We start from the raw sequence: 15,779 nt of genomic DNA on the forward strand, positions 1-15,779 counted from the left end.
GGCCGGGCCGGGCCGGCGTCACCCTCAGGTGAGGGGCGGTGCCGCCATCGGCCCAGGGGCGGCGCGGCGCGGGCGCTCAAAGCGGCTCCGGCGGGGCCCCGCCCGCCCGCCATGGACTGCGCGGGGCGAGCTGAGGCGGCGGCCGAGCAGCTGCAGCTCTACCGAAGGGACCCCGAGGGCTGGCGGGGCTGCCGCAGCACGGTGGGTCGGGGGCTGCCGCAGCACGGTGGGTCGGGGGATGGTGAACGCGGGCCGGGAGCCGGCCCAGCACAGCCCGGGGACTGAACGCTTCCTGCCCCGCAGGGTGAGGTCGCGGTGTCCTGGAGACCCTCGGCGGAGTTCGCTGGCAATCTGTGAGTACGGCTCGTTCCCGGGGTGCGGGGCCCTGCCCGCGGTGCTGCGGCACGGTAGAACAGCGCCGTTCGGTTTCGTTTCGTCCCCCGCAGGTACAAGGGACAGGGCATCCTGCCCGCCAGCCCGCAGAATGTCTGGGAGTGCATAAAGCCGGTGGCCGGCGGGCTCAGGACCAAGTGGGACCAAAACGTGAAGGACTTTGAGGTTATCGAAGCCATCAGTGATGTAAGTGCCTTTGAAACTGCTCCGGCGAGATTTATGTAATGTTGGGCCTTACGAGACAGCCGATGTCATGTGCAGGGAGATAGCAAGTCCTAAGTTGTACTGTCATTCTGGCTCTGGATCAGCTGAACGATGCAGGGATAAGAAGCCTTTTTTCCTTTGGTTTTGTTTTTTTTTCTTTTCTCCATAAATTTTACACATTTTATTAACGTATGTATGTATAGGCAATAGTTTATCTTTTGGAAAGGAAAGGAAAATCATTCTTGGCTAAATACTGTGTACTTAAAATATGCAAATGTATAACATATATATATGTATAACATTAAATCCATAGCATTAAAGATTCCTGCACAACATTGTCGTTAATGCTGCAAATCAAGCTAAGCACGATTGTTTTAAACAAGCTCAGTGTGAGAGAAGAGGAGGTTTAGAGGGTACAGAGACTTAGCTAAGCAGTGAAGCATTCACGTAATCGAGCCATCAGTTCAGGCTCATCTTTCACCATGGCAGCAGTGACGCTCTGCCCTGCACATCACACCCTGCCTTCAGCTGGCCTCAGCACCCAGTGGTTTGCATCTGTCATTAAAATAAAGATGCTGCACTTGGAGAAGACAGATGTGCAGGACTGTGTATGAGCAGCAGCTAATGCTGCCATGCTTGTACGGTCTAATTCAGTTGTTTGTGGTTTTTTTTAATATCCCGGAAAATTAAAAGGTCATTGGATTTATGTCCTTTATCTGAAGTGGTTGTATGTGCTCGAGGCAGCCAGGTGCAAGCACAACCAGTCCCAGAAATGTTTGTGGAAGTTCCAAGAAGTTTATTTTTCTTGGGAGAATCCTATAGGTATTTGGTATTCATTATAGACAACTTCAGGTGTGCTGCAGCCTGCCACTTGAAATTCACAGACTTGCCAGCTCCTACCAGCGTGGTAGGAGCTTCTGTTTTGGGAGCCAATCAGGGAAGCAGATGGTATCGTTAATGTTTGTGCAGTGTAACAAACTGGGTTATCAAGTTGTATCCTGTGTGTACTGCACAAAGAAGTTCTCTTTGCCCTGGGGAGGATAAGGGTTTTAACTGTCCTGTGAGCACAGATGTGCCAGATTTGCATTTCGGCATCCCTTGTGGTATCTGTCCCCTCAGAACATGGAAGCAACACCTTGTCACTTTGATTTTTTCCTGTCCTTGATTGATCATGATAGCACCTTTTGACTGTGCTGATTTACTTTTCGTTCAACAAAGGATGTAGGACAATTCCTTGATGGGTTTACAAAGTATAACTAAAAGAGTGCCAGAAAGTACAGGGATTTTTCTGCTGTACTTTGGAAAACATCAACTGACTCATCACTCTGTTCTGTGATTTCCAGACTGTCTCTGTATGCAGAACCACAACCCCTTCAGCTTGCATGAGGATTATTTCACCAAGGGAATTTGTGGATGTAGTAGTAATGAAGCAATACGAAGATGGGACCATGCTGTCTGCTGGTAAGGCACTTGTGTTCTGAACAGGTTCATGTTACATTTGGAGATAATCAGCAGCTGCTGGAAGCAACCATAAAATAAAAGCTAGCAGAAATAACAAAATCAAAACTAAGTAGCAAGCTGTTCAGTAGTTGATAACCTGATCTTGATCAGAAGACAAAATAGTAATCTCTCTACATTGTCGTTCCCAGAGTATATAAATTATCTTAACATTCAGATAATGATAAGACTGGCCTATGGTTTTGAGATTGAATAACTATTTAATTTACTGTTAAATTCTGGATTATTTTGAGTGTGTTTTTTTGTTGTTCTAAGAGTTTAAAGAACTTTCTAAAAGGAGTCCCATTTAGGCTAAATCCTGTTTTAACATTTTCTGCACAGGTTTCAGTGAAGCCACTGAATAAATATACCAAAATAATTGGTTTTATGAAAACAAATATGGCTGATTTTAAGGGGCTGCCAGTGTATGTTTATTTGTTTCTTCACTTTCATTCTGTTGTTTGGCTGTTACAAGTTTGAGCTTTTGTTGCCTGACTGTTCAGGTGTCCCATTTTCCCATCCCATTCAGAAAAGCCTTGTCAGGAATTTATATACTTGCTAGAGTGCAGCTTGTCAGCAGCCAAGTGATGTATCTGTGTGAGGTGGATTTGTTGGAAGTAACCCAAATGACCTCTCAAGAAAAGCAATGCCCTCACACAACATGGGCCAGTGAAACTGTGTCCAAGTGTCAATGCTTCCTCTTTCAGAGCTCTGTAACAATTGCTTCTAAATTCAACACTTCTTTGATTTTCCCATTCTAAGGCAAGAATGGTTCTTCTTCTTCTTCCTGACCATTTGTCAGCCCCACACTGAAAAGGTTGTACTGCAGTTATTTTTAAATACATTTTGAGTAGTGAGTTTGCTTCCCATCTGGAGTTTTTTGTACGAAGGACTCTTTGCTGTCGTCTGGAAGAATGACACTTTCCTTCAATGCTTTTCCTTTCAGCCAACAATGTGGAACACCCACTGTGTCCTCCTCAACCAAATTTCGTGAGAGGTTTTAATTATCCATGTGGCTGCTTCTGCATACCTGTTCCAGGGTAAGGAACAATCTGTTTGAATGTTACAGATTCTAAAGCCCTCTTTATCCATTGTGTGGTGTGTTCACTTGCATGTGGCCACATGTGACCTGTAACCTCTTGGCAATGATACATTTCTGCCTTCCCAGTAATCATAATGACCGAGTGCCCTTCTTGGTCTCATTTTTGTGCAATGAATTAGTTTATCTTAATTTCCTAGAGGGAAGTCTTTAATATTACAGAAACTGTTATCATGGTGCAATTCTCCCTGATCTCTTGAAATTTGGAAATTCAGCAAAACATACAAGTATGATCATAATCTCTGGTAAATGAGTATCTGGTTGATTTGCCGTAATTTATAAACAGAGTAATGTAGCTTATTAGGGTAGATAAACTTTAATTTTGTAGCTACATTCACTGGAATTTGTCTGTTTTTTAAAAAAAAAGCTCTTGGAAGTATCTATTCTAATACAAGTAAGAGTCACTGAAAAGTTCTTAATGCTCTTAAACCACGGGCTATAAAATCACTTTCATTGTTTTTGCAGGGAGCCAGACAGGACTGAGCTCCTCACTTTCTTTCAGACGGATCTTGGTGGCTATCTTCCCCAGACAGTGGTGGATTCCTTTTTTCCATCTAGCATATCTGGATTTTACAGCAACCTGACCAAAGCTGTTAAGGCATTAAAAGCATGACAAGATGAGTTGCTGACGTCGCCAGCTGAGGGTAGGAAACAACCTGTCAGCCTGTGGGTAAAAATCCAAAGTTGGCCTCAGGGCTTTTCTATCTGCTAAGATAGGAAAAAAAAAAAAGATTACATGAAACAAGGAACTGAGTACAATACATTTTTAAAACAGCATTTTCTATCTGACTCCATGCAGAACAATGCATTCTTATGTAATACGAAATTCTTCACTTTAATGATTAGAAAAACACCACACTTGAGGCTGGAAGAATCCTGGAGGCTGCAGTGGTGAGTGTCTGCAGGGAGAGGGCAGACATACTGGATCTGTTGTTGCCCACTCTGTCAGTGTCTGTGAGATGAAGCATTGTTAAAATCCACTTACTGTCACAGCCAGCTGCAGGTCAGCTCTGTTTGGTCTCTGAAGCTGCCTGTAGATTCCTGTGGAAAAATGTTTCACTCCCAAAAGATGATGTATCCTTCCTGCTGCCAGTGCTCCCAGAGCTGCTAAAATGCCTCAGTGGGTCCCGCCTGCAAATTGTGACAGCCAGAACAAGTGGGATTATGTAGAGAATTTCACTTGTTTGTTCCAGGAGACATCAATACTGATGGTAAATATGCCTTAAGTGCTTTTATTTTTTAAGTCAAGGACCAGTAGTGCTATTCAATGCACAAGTGTGTGGGCTGGTGAATAGACACTCTCCCTTTCCCCTTTCCCCTCTCTGCTACCAAAACCAGTGGTGTCACTGTGTCATGACACAAACTCAACCAACATAGAGGCAATAAATAAAGAAGATGAAGCACTTTACTTGCCATTTTCAAAAGGCACACAAAATTACCATTTTGAACCGTATTTGAATGTTTTTTGGTTTCCTGTGGTGAGAGGTTTTAACGGGTAAATAATATTTTCATTGACTTTGCCTTGACACGCCATAAAGACGTTTTTTTTCTAAGACTGGTTTGCCTCCCTACATTACATTGGGAAATCAGCACCTGATTTTGTGTGCCAAGGTATGTCCATTTTAAGAGGTATCTATGGTGCTGGTTGCTGCAGGAATGTCAGATGTTACTATGGATTACACATAATTAAAAATGTAAAAATAATTGAGTGAGGAAGTTAAATGCAGGTTGTGATTTTACTGTGGTGACTCAGTTATTTAACAAGGTTAATATTGTCAGCTTTCTGTCCCTGTATTTTTTTTATCTTTGGTGTAGGGCATGGACTTGCACAATAAGTTTCCCAATGCAAACCTCACCCTATGGACTAATTTTTCAAGGAAACAGTTTTTAGTCCAGTCTCCTTTGTATACAAAGATGTAAAATCTTGTGTGACTGTGGTGAAATAAATATTTTTTTTGTGCTACATCTTACTGTTTTTCCTGAATCGTTCTTTGAAATGGTTCCTTATATACCTATTCTGCCATCAGGGAAGCAGAAGAGCTGCTTGGAGTTCCAGTATCTCTCAGAATTTAAGGCAAAGAGAGAGGAAAAAGCCTTCCCTGATGAGGCCCACTATCTAGGGAAGAGGTGTTTTGGTGAGCACACTCGCTCTCAAGGTTCTTTGCCCTCGATTGGTTTTTATTTCCAATTGCTGCCTTCTATACTTAGGAAGAACAACAAGATCACTGAGAAGAGATGTGGGCCTTGATACTACAACAGCTTATACATATTTTTGTGAGTGTACTGAAGTTGTTAGGCATGAATTATAACATCTTGGCACGTCTTGCTAGGATTATCATAAATTTAGTTAACAGAAAGTTCTAGAAGCGCAGCTGAGGTTGCCACTCCTTTCTTCAAGTAATCCAAACTATTTTTGTTGATAACATGGCTTATTAGTGATTCATAATTTTTTTATTGCTTTGAGCAATAAAGGTGGTGAGAAGCATCATGGAATAACTTAAGAGCCCCTTTTCTGAATGCTGAACAGCTTCTATCCAGGAATTATGAGCCATTCAGCGTTCTGCCCTGCCAAACTGGAGTTGGAAATGTTTTTGCAAAGACTTTTATGTAGGTACCAGTTCAAAAAAGTATAAAAACACTTGCTATCACATTTTTTCTTACTTTTGTTGCTACCCGGCTAATAAATTTTTGGTTTTGAGATAGAGGTTATTTTTTGGGAAAGAGCTCAGCTGACTAAGTATTTAGAAGTGTGGAGACAGATGGCTTGTCAAGAATGTTCTTTCAAGGATTAATTTATAGTTGTGTTATGAGAAAAAGCCACAGAAGTTCAATGCCTGGATTTAATTAATACCCTCTCCTGCCTATCCTCCTTCTTTTTCTCTTAATTTCTGTTTTTGAGGCATTGTGCTAAGTGTATGGAAAGTAGCTCCTGAGCTCCTTTTTTCCTGGTGAAATTAGGTAACTGAAGAAGGGTACAGAAAATTCCCATATCTGGGAAGGTGAACAGCCAAGGACGATAACCAGGTCAGCCATCTGGCTCTCAGCTGGGGAGTCACTACTTCTATCCTGCCCTTGCATCTCTCTCTCCCTTCAGTGAAGCAGGTCAGAGAAGACCAAGCAAGAGACCACCTTGCCATAGGTACCTGTGCTGCTGGTAGAATTCCATACAGTGCATATAGGAAGCAGTGTTTGAAGCATAGATTTGTCTCCAAGTTATTTGGCCTTTCCAGAATAAACAGTTCAGAAGTACTTGGATTCACAATTATTCCCACTGGTACTTTCCTTTGCAATATTAACACAGACATTTAAAAATGTGTTAGGAGGTAAGACTTTGCTCTGAACGGCCTTGTTATGTTCCTTCTGTAGTCCTGTTGAGACCTCTGGCCAGAAGAAGGTTAGGAAAACTTCTACTACATTACCCTCAGTTTCCTGTCTCCCCCTGGAATTCCATGAGAACCTCTTTCCACCCTGTGTCTGCCTGCTGCAGTTGAGATGGCTCTGTCAGCTGCTAGTAGAAAGTCACTTTTACAGGGTTTGGCTGTCCTGAATGTTCTGTTTTTAATAGGAAACCTGGAATTTTTCAGGGAATGTTTTGACATACAAAACTCCTTTCTCTGCCCCACCCATCCTCTAAGGCAGTGCTTAGTTGTAGGCTTGTAGACATATTTCTTGTTACTGGGAAGGTAAGGTGGAGCACAGGACTTGGAGAGTAACACTGAAAATTTAGCACAGGATCTGCTTCTGATACTTGCTAAGTTAATAGATGAAAATAGAAGAGTACTGCAGCTGTCATATGTTTTATTACAACCAGTATATATTAACAAAGTCATTATTTTATAATTATATGCTTTGCAACATCTGTTTCTGAAGGTTGAAATAAGAATCATGCTGTTTCCTGCATGTTTTAGTTAATCCCAGACATCTTTCTCTGTAACTGGTAGTAAGGTCCAGTGTACTCCTCATGGGTGCTTTTTGAGTATCTTGCTGTGCCAGCCAAGTGCCTGCAAGTAATAAAATCCTTTGTTTGAATATTGGCAGTAGTCGAATCCCTCCTATTACAAAGTTTCAGATGACTTGCTGGTAACAGAGCTGTGATTCTTCCTCTTGATGATGGCTGTGATGGGTCCATCAGGTAATGCCTTGATTACATTCCATGCCTCAAAACGAGTGAGTCCTTGCATGGCAGTTGTGTGCACTTGTAGGATCTCATCACCAGGCTGAACAGGGCTATCCTGTTCCAGTGCAGTCCCTGGGGACAGAAAATGAATTTTTTAATTCTTTCTGTGGAGGAAACTTTAATGGATCTTTCACTTATAGTGAATGGATCACCAGCATGTATAAACCACCTGGTCCCAGCAGGCAATGAATTACTGGTACCAAACAATATAATGTTGCATTTGAAAAAATAATATTCCCATAGTTACAAATCAGCAGTTAGTTATGAGCCCCACGAGTCTGCCTGAGTTGGGAACACATTAAGTGTGTTTACCTTTAAATATCCTGTTGATGATGATGGGTTTATCTCCCTGAATAGAGCCTTTCCCTCCTTCCAGACTGAATCCTAAACCAGCAGGTGTTTTTTCTAGAGTTACAGTGCAGATTGTATCTCCAGTGGCTGGAAACAAATGGAAAGTTACCAAATGGACAGCACACAGTCTAAAAAGCTCAAACATCTGTTAAAAAAATTGACTTTTGGATTGTTTTCAAAGGTCCTATAACCTGCCAAATGAAAGAGAAAACTAAAGCTTTAAATTTCTCATTTTGTCATCTTAAGGTCCTCTGAAAAGCTGGGGAAGGAAAGTTATGTTTGAATTAATGGGAGAACGGAAATGTAAGATTTACTGGAATTATAAAAATCTGTTAGATGAAGAAAATTTAAGGAAAATATTTGACTTCATATTAGTTATGAAGTTGTTATTGACTACAGTATTTTAATAAATATTTATGCAAATATGACTACACAATGTGCAGTATGGAAATAAAGCTACAGATCTCCAGATCATGCTTTAGGAAAAAAAAAAAAACAAAAACAAAAAACAAAAACCAAACCAAAAACACAAAAGTATTCTGAAAGTGAAATAATCTGCAAAACTCTGACCTTGCTGTGTTTCAGATGTAGCCACCTGCTATATCAAACAATAGCATATTGTTTGTTCAAACTGAAATTCTCTTTCATGGAGTACAAGTCTTCTAACAGTATTAGAATAAAGAATCACTGAGTTGTCATTATACCTTCAATTAGATGTGTTGCTACAATAACCACCTTTGTACATCTACCAAAATTCATGTAGGGGATCACACTTGGATTTTTTAAGGAGTTCTTTTATTTTAGAAACCCATTAATTCTTTCCCTTTTCATTGAAGTTATTTCAAATATTTCAATGTCTGTTCCAGGAATGTTTTAGTAGCTGTGCTGTCTTTAATCAGGGTTCACAGATTTATGCAGCCACTGCCGGTTTTATGAACACTTGGATTTCAGGTGATGAGTAAACACTTACCAGGTGGGGGCTGCAAGATAAAGCCACTAAACTTACCAGACTCTTGTGAGGCATCACTTGCCACTGATGATGTACTAGAGCTGATTGAAACACTGAGATCTTTTCCTCCATCTTTGGATTTTCTGGTGACAACAACAGCTTGTCTGGGTTGCCGGGCCTGTCGCATGATTGCTGAGGCATCACTGTGAGTGGCACCTTTCAGAGACTTCCCGTTAATGGAGAGCACTTCATCTCCTTTCTGAATAGTTCCTTCCTGACAGGCCAGTCCATTGGGAAATACTTTGTGAACCTATCAGAGAGCCCAGTCACCACACACACAAACAAGGGAAGAGGAAAAAAGGACAAGTCACTAAATCCATTTATTAACACCTTACACCATGTGCATTTTTCATTCTTTGCCAGGAACAAGTTGCTTCTATCACTTTTCTGGATGGAGGACTGAATAAATTTGCATGGAGTTTTCCTGTGCACATCCCTCCTCAAGCAGCCAGGGGAGCAGTTTGGCCCTGGTACCAGCTGGCTAAAGCCCTGCTGCCCGTGCTATGTACCTTGCACATTCTAGTTCCTGACCCTCCTGCTGCTCTGATCATGAGAGGAACGAGGTGTGAGACTTATGTCCAACTTCCAGACCCCTGACATGTGTTCACCTACCCCACTCCTCCAGACCATCCTGCATGGTCTTCTGTAAGCATTTGAGTAAGATGTTGGTTATTCCCTGCTGCGGGCTGTGTGTTCTGCCTCAGCTTTCAGTAGTGTTGGGGAGGAGGTGCCCCAGGAAGCAGGACACTGCCAGACACCTGGAAAGGCAGCTCTGTGCAGAAGGAACCTGTTTTCACCCACTATGGTCCTTCCAACCCTATCAATACAGCTGCCTACTTTGATTATCTAAAAACCAAAACCTAGTAAGGTATGTATTTTTAGATAGAGCATAGATTTGGGAGTATTTTTTAAGATGCTACTTACTGTTACCACTTTGTTTTCTAGATCAATGCCCCCTGCCAGGCTGAATCCAAGCCCAGTATTTTCTTCTTTATGTAAAACGGTAACATGAATATCATCAAATTCCTGGGCAGAGAAAGGAATAAAGTCAAAAACTTCCAAAAGATATGTCACAATGATTGGGAAATCTGTTGTACATTTTACAATGAGACTTAGTGGTATAAGCACTAAATTGCAAAGATTAACCAGACACGCTCACGCTACAGCTTTCTGAAAATCGTGCAAAAAAAAAAAAAAAAAAAAGAAAAAAAAAAAAAAGGCAGCAGATTTACCTTTAAGGTTTCTTCATCTAGGGCTTTGACTTCTTCTATAAGCTTTGCCAGCTCCTCAGGGGAAAGCAGAGAGATGACTGACTGCCCCAATACACCGGATGCTTGAGGTGAGCCCTGTTCCTGTTTGTCTTCCTCCTTCCCTTTGTCTGCCAGGCTCACTGTGTATTCTCTCAGCTCTGAGAGGCTGTCCCATTGTGACAAGGACAAAAAAGAAACATTGAGCTATGAGAGAACATACCCACTAAAGCAAAAGGCACTTTTGGAGCAGTCATATTTTCATCTTACTAGCATGTAATTCATATGGTAACTCCTAGAAATAGTATAAATATGGGCAAATGGAAATTAATCATGTTAACTTAAAGGAAGTAGAATCCATTGCATAAAAGAATAAAAATAATCTCATGGCCTCAGACAAAGACACTTAAATCTGCTTTATCACAGAGATACTAGAAATAATGCTTCTTAAATAGGAGGATGTTTGAAATATGTATGTATGTAATACATATTACATATATACATATTTAATTAATACAAATTCAAAAAATAATACACATTAAAAACAAAACTAACAGTCATGAGTCATTTAACCCTTGTGCTCTAAAAAGCCCTTAACTTAGTCTGCACTTTACTTCTGTGTGCTGCTACCTTAGAATTTTAATCTGTCAGCAAACCAGTGCAGATGCTCACCAATGCTGATCTGTAAATCTGAGTTTTAAATATGGTCTCTTACTTGAGGGAAAACCCAGTGTCCAGGTGATGATTCTCATTTGCAGGCAAGGTGGAAGCCCCATCCTCCTCCATGGAGGACTTAGATATTCTGTCCAGAGTTTCCCATGCACTGTTTCCAGAAGAGGCTGGGGACTGAGGAAGGCAAAGCAATGATTTCATTAAAGCAGATGACACCTGGCTGCTGATGGAATAGATTTTGCTATACTTCTCATCATATGGCTTCATTATCTCACAAGCCTGGGCAGCAGTAAGAGGGAAGCTTCGTGACCTTAGGCTGTGTGCTTTTGCTACTGACACAAGATGGGAGTTTGCAATGGCTCCTGGAGTCGAGAGACTCGATGAATTTTCAGCGCTGGCATTGCTGCTTTTCTCTGAGCTGGTTGCAGTGCTCTCCCTGTGAGAGGCAGTTCTATCCAGGCTCTTTGTAGCCATAGCCACGGGTGGCTGTTGGTGGCTGATTTCATGATGTTGGAGGAAGGTTTGGTTTGAACAGCCTGCAGCTGTCTCTGCCCCTGTTGCAGTGGGAGAAGGTTCTTTCTGCACCGATGGTTTTAGGCTCAACCTTCGGGGGCTTTTTTCAGGTGACTGTGGAGCACTCAAGGATTCAAATGAGCTTATTCTTTGTTTTATTGATGATCCTCCAGGAGATACACGTGATAAGCTGGATTGCAGTTTTTTGCTGGAAATACTGTCATGGTTGGGAGGGCTTTGATCTGCCTGTGGTTTTAGATCTGAATTTGCTTTCCTCAATCCTTTCAGACTTTGGCGGAACCAGGTGGGCTTAGGTGCAACAGGAGGACCCTTTTTCACACCATCATTTTCATCTGGTTTTAGCACTTTGGAACTGACAAATTCTGATTCTGATTTCTTCAGAACTGTCTCTGAGCTGCTTCGATTTTGAGTCTCTTTTTTGTTGTCTATGCCAGGTTGCAAATCTAAGTGGACGTTGTTTTCACTCATGGTAGGATTAAATAAGCTTTTTATGCAGTCAGAAATTTTCACCCAGGGGTCTTCTGTTGTATCAAGACTATAATCTACCCGTGCTTGTCTTTTAAGTACAGGCCTTTGTATCGATGAAAGTGGAGTCCCTGTAATAGCGACATTGATTATAAACAACCATCTGTCTGCTTCTCCACCCTTTCTCATTGCATCATTATTAATTCATCAAGCTTGAATTTCATTCAAGCCTCTGATCGATTTTTTTTGATGTTTCTAAAATGTTTAAAATTTTAAAAATTCATAACTCTTGATCTAGAAGTTCTGAATCCAGGCACTGAAATTAACTGAATAAACAAGGCTCTTGCACACTTAAATATGAGATTGCTTTTTAAAAGAGTTAACAAATACTGAAAATCTGGGGTGGAGAAATCTTGATACAAGCTGTAATAGCTAAAATAGAAATTTAAAGTTGCTGTTGTTTGCAGCCTAGAGAAAAAGCTGGTGTTACAGTAAATTATTTTTAAAAACATTTTTTATTTTCTACATTTATAAATACATCTTGCTCTAAAAAGACTATCATAGGAAGATCTTCAATGTTTATGCTTCCTCAAATTTCCTTAGGCATTTCCAGTTGATTTTTCAGATAAATAAAAACTAGACTCTAATATGGGAATATTTTTTACTTCACAGAGCAATTTAGCATTTTAATGTTAGACATGGTGGAGCTGCATGGCAGCAAACTTCTGTTTGTGCAGGTACTGTTTTCTGCTTCAGTGTGAACTTTTTTTAAGGCAACATTTTAATTTTTTTTAATTATATGAGCCATAACTTACAACATAAAGGTGTATGTAATTCTGTAAGAGATCTCTTGAAATTGTCTTGTTCCCTTAACAGTAAGTTTCCTTAATTTTAACTAGCACAGCAAAAAAGTAACTGATCAGTGGTTTGTACCATTGCAACACTAGAGCCTTGAAATTGTGCATAAAAATATCTTCTAGAAATGCTAAAACTAAGCTTTAATCTTAGCTATTCAGTATAACGAAGCAGTTTCATCTGAAGTAATGCAGCAATATTGTACCTGTCCATTAACAATTTTTACAAAAAATTATGCTGCTTTTGATCTAGTCTCTCTCTTTTACAAAGATTAATCAATAATTTTTTAAAAATTGCAATAAATTATCTCTTATGCTGATTTTGATCTATTTTCCCTTTCCTTGCAGAGATTAATCAATAATTTGAAATTTCATCTGTTCACCCCAAAATTTACAGATATGGTTTGAAGACTACATTTAAAGAACAAGTAAAGTCAGCTCAATACCCATTTTGAAATCCAGACTAAATACTATATGTTTAGCTGGGGAGAAAAAAGTTCATGGAATTAAACATACCTAATTTTTCTTTTCTTTCTTGATCTCTGCCCACTGGAGCAGCAGCTGTGTGCTCCTTATCATATGCTGTAGGAGAAGTGGTGAAGACACTGTAGGTTACATCAGTTTGATGGCCCTCTAGCATTGGTTCTCCAACTTCCTGCTGAACAAACAGGAAAGAGAAGTGTGTCAGAATGCAATTATGCAAACCACACTATATATGAGTCTGAAAACAAGTCTGAAGAAATATATGAATCTGGAAAAAAAACCAGAAACCCTGTTTAACATTGTGGTATGCAGGCCTCAGACTGACTAGTATGAAATTTGTGGGGAATAAAGGTTAAAAAAAAACCAAAAGCACTAATAAAACCTTCTCTTAATCATCTAAAATACATTCTGACAAGAAACTTTCTCTCTTGGGAACATAGAGATATATAGACTGTCCTAACAGAAGAAGTTGTCTTCCTAAACAGACCTTGATTTTGCATGGATTTGATTGATCTTAAGATTTCGTTTCTTCACACTGTCATTTAGAATGAGTAAGTATGAAGAATAAGAAGTTGCAGGGAGTGGTAAGTTCAACAAATACTTATTCTCCTTAATTTTACCTCTGAAAGTTGATTTTCTAGCAGTGGTTTCTACTCAGAGGATGGTTAAAGTGACCTTACTTGAGATGCTTAACTGAAATTTTCTTGCATATTAACATTATATGTGGACTTCAGTTTTCTCTACATAATTTTGTATTTATCTTTGCAGCTTGGAATCTCTTTGGGGGGCCTTTGTGGTGGGGTTTTTTGGCTTTTTTTTGGGGGGGGGGATGTTTGTTTGTTTTTTGTTTTTGTTTTTTCCCATTGCATTGAGAACAGTTCACTTCTACTGGCATATTACTAAACCTGGGGAAAAGAGGTTTCAGTTTTGAACAAACCACAGTTTTGTTTCAGCATGCAGATCTCACAATCCTTCACACTCATGCAAAAGTGAAACACTCTGTTGTCTTCAATAAGATAGGGAACTGAAATTTAGTAATGTACAAATGTACACTGTTTTCAAATACTGTAGGTCATCAACAAATATGTGTGTGCACCACAATTTAAATGGGTTTATTTAATACCTCCTGGTCTCAAGAAATGTATCTGAGCCCAAGATTCCTTGCTGTACATAATGTAAGTGCTTTCTTCCAGTAAAAATCCGCTACTGAAACAAAGAAACTATTGTTTCATGACTACTTCTTAAATTCTATGGTTCAGTGGCACAGGTGTTTGGGGTCAGCCACACTGAGCTGGCATCAGAGGCTGTGTCAACCCCTCCAGTCCCAGCCTAGGGCATAACCCTGGAACCAGAGTATGTTCAATACCACAGTGGCACAAGCTCATGAGGAGAGGAAGGGACTCAGATTGATTCTTGCAGCTGCTCTCACTGGGATTTTAACTCGGATACCTCAATATGGAAGATATTCAGACAATTCTCTGCCTTCTGACCTTATGTAGAACATAACATTTTGTAGTAAACTGGCTTCACTAAGATACACACTTTATTTTCAAAACAGAAGAGCCTCATCTTCTTCCCCCAATTGTCACATGTACGTACATTTTCTCTTTCTTTCCTACCTTTCTTCCTGCTGCCATGCAAAGCCACTTTGGCTTGCTCCTTCCCCTGCCTCACAAATATGCAGACACAAGAAAAGTGTACATTTTACTTTACCGGAACACTTGCAGAAGGTGATGCAACCACTTCTGATACAAGCTTTTCTTTTCTCTCTGCATTACCCTGGTCATCACATGTGCAGTCCTGCTTGAAGTATTTCCTTGGTGGAGGTTTGGGCTTTGATGTTTTAGGTTTTCTAACGAGGATCTCTGATGACTTCTTAATGTTTTGCAAGGCTCGACCACCTTCACTACAGGCCAGAGGGTAATTTTTTCCTGAATTATTGGCAGAGAATGAGTCCAGCAGCCCAGGTTGCTGGGTGATGGGTACATCCACACTGTGTACTCTTGCTTTCAAGTCTGTGAGCTGGTGCACAGCAGCAGTGGCACACGAGGCCCGGGGGTTGTAGCTGCTGTCGCTGCTGGAGCGGGTCATGAGGCGCTGTGCCCTGCGGCTGCAGCAACCCGCGCTCCTGTCCATGTGCTTCTCACAGGGGTGTCTTCCATGCCAGCTCATTTCCAGCCTCTTAACACCTGAATCAGGAACATGGTCAAAATGTCTGCTCAGTACGTGCAAAGTGCTCGCTTCTAAGATTCAGCTGGTGAAATCTGCAGCTAAGTATCATCCTTGGTGGATGCAAAGGTATGATTTGTGCATCGAAGGCTTGTAGGGTCAAGTTCCTGAACTTGACAAGTTCAGGAACACCCAAAGTTCCTGAACACCCAAATAACATTTTCCCTATGTATAGGTATGTCAGCACTATAGTTTTACTGATGATGACTGTTACCTGCTGGTCCTTTAGAGGACACTCAAAGGAGTATCATTCCACCCATTACTGGGAGAGGATGTCATACCTGAGCTGGGCAAATAGCTCCAGCCCCGAGTGCATGTGCCTTTCCTCACAAATAAGGGATTAACAAGGTTTGCCCCTAGGACATCACCTTTATTGTGCAGTTCCTTGCTGTCACAGTCCTGTCACCTACAGACAGTTGTTTGAAAAGCTCTCAGCAGAGCTTGTGAATTGAAGAGGATGAGCAACTGTGAGAGGAAGTTTGCACAAAAAATTGTTGCTGGTAATCAGACTCCGTCTGTTCTCATCACTGGTAATGTATCATTGGAGACATGTTAGGAGGGTTTT

At 40.9% G+C, this 15,779-nt stretch overlaps 2 protein-coding genes across 4 annotated transcripts in view; one reads left to right on the top strand and one right to left on the bottom strand.

Moving 5' to 3' along the window:
• The first annotated feature begins 111 nt into the window (after window positions 1-111).
• Window positions 112-3,806, top strand: STARD5 (StAR related lipid transfer domain containing 5). Its single transcript, XM_062501547.1, has 6 exons — window positions 112-201; window positions 304-353; window positions 447-579; window positions 1,941-2,058; window positions 3,041-3,134; window positions 3,659-3,806. The coding sequence occupies exons 1-6, from the start codon at window positions 112-114 to the stop codon at window positions 3,804-3,806; spliced, it is 633 nt and encodes a 210-aa protein (XP_062357531.1).
• Window positions 3,807-7,090: 3,284 nt separating this feature from the next.
• IL16 (interleukin 16) overlaps window positions 7,091-15,779 on the bottom strand; it is a 31,392-nt gene continuing 22,703 nt past the window's right edge. For 2 of the 3 annotated variants that reach the window (XM_062501199.1, XM_062501198.1), the window contains exons 14-21: window positions 14,699-15,174; window positions 13,019-13,160; window positions 10,693-11,779; window positions 9,963-10,146; window positions 9,655-9,756; window positions 8,728-8,980; window positions 7,683-7,808; window positions 7,091-7,442 (exon numbers count right to left, since the gene is read on the bottom strand). In XM_062501199.1, coding sequence (XP_062357183.1) covers window positions 7,249-7,442; window positions 7,683-7,808; window positions 8,728-8,980; window positions 9,655-9,756; window positions 9,963-10,146; window positions 10,693-11,779; window positions 13,019-13,160; window positions 14,699-15,174 — 2,564 coding nt within the window. In that variant the 3' untranslated portion in view covers window positions 7,091-7,248. The remainder of the gene's footprint in view (window positions 7,443-7,682; window positions 7,809-8,727; window positions 8,981-9,654; window positions 9,757-9,962; window positions 10,147-10,692; window positions 11,780-13,018; window positions 13,161-14,698; window positions 15,175-15,779) is intronic. The other variant, XM_062501201.1, reaches the window with a different exon arrangement.

This window comes from Cinclus cinclus, chromosome 13 (assembly GCF_963662255.1).
Source record: "Cinclus cinclus chromosome 13, bCinCin1.1, whole genome shotgun sequence".
NCBI classification, from domain to species: domain Eukaryota; kingdom Metazoa; phylum Chordata; class Aves; order Passeriformes; family Cinclidae; genus Cinclus; species Cinclus cinclus.

What these genes read in the sequence shown, in the direction of transcription:
- STARD5 (XM_062501547.1), top strand. Translation starts at nt 112, where the DNA reads ATGGACTGCGCGGGGCGAGCTGAGGCGGCGGCCGAGCAGCTGCAGCTC. An exon ending in GCGGAGTTCGCTGGCAATCT is followed by an intron (nt 354 to 446) that starts GTGAGTACGGCT and finishes CGTCCCCCGCAG; the next exon opens with GTACAAGGGACAGGGCATCC. An exon ending in TTATCGAAGCCATCAGTGAT is followed by an intron (nt 580 to 1,940) that starts GTAAGTGCCTTT and finishes TGTGATTTCCAG; the next exon opens with ACTGTCTCTGTATGCAGAAC.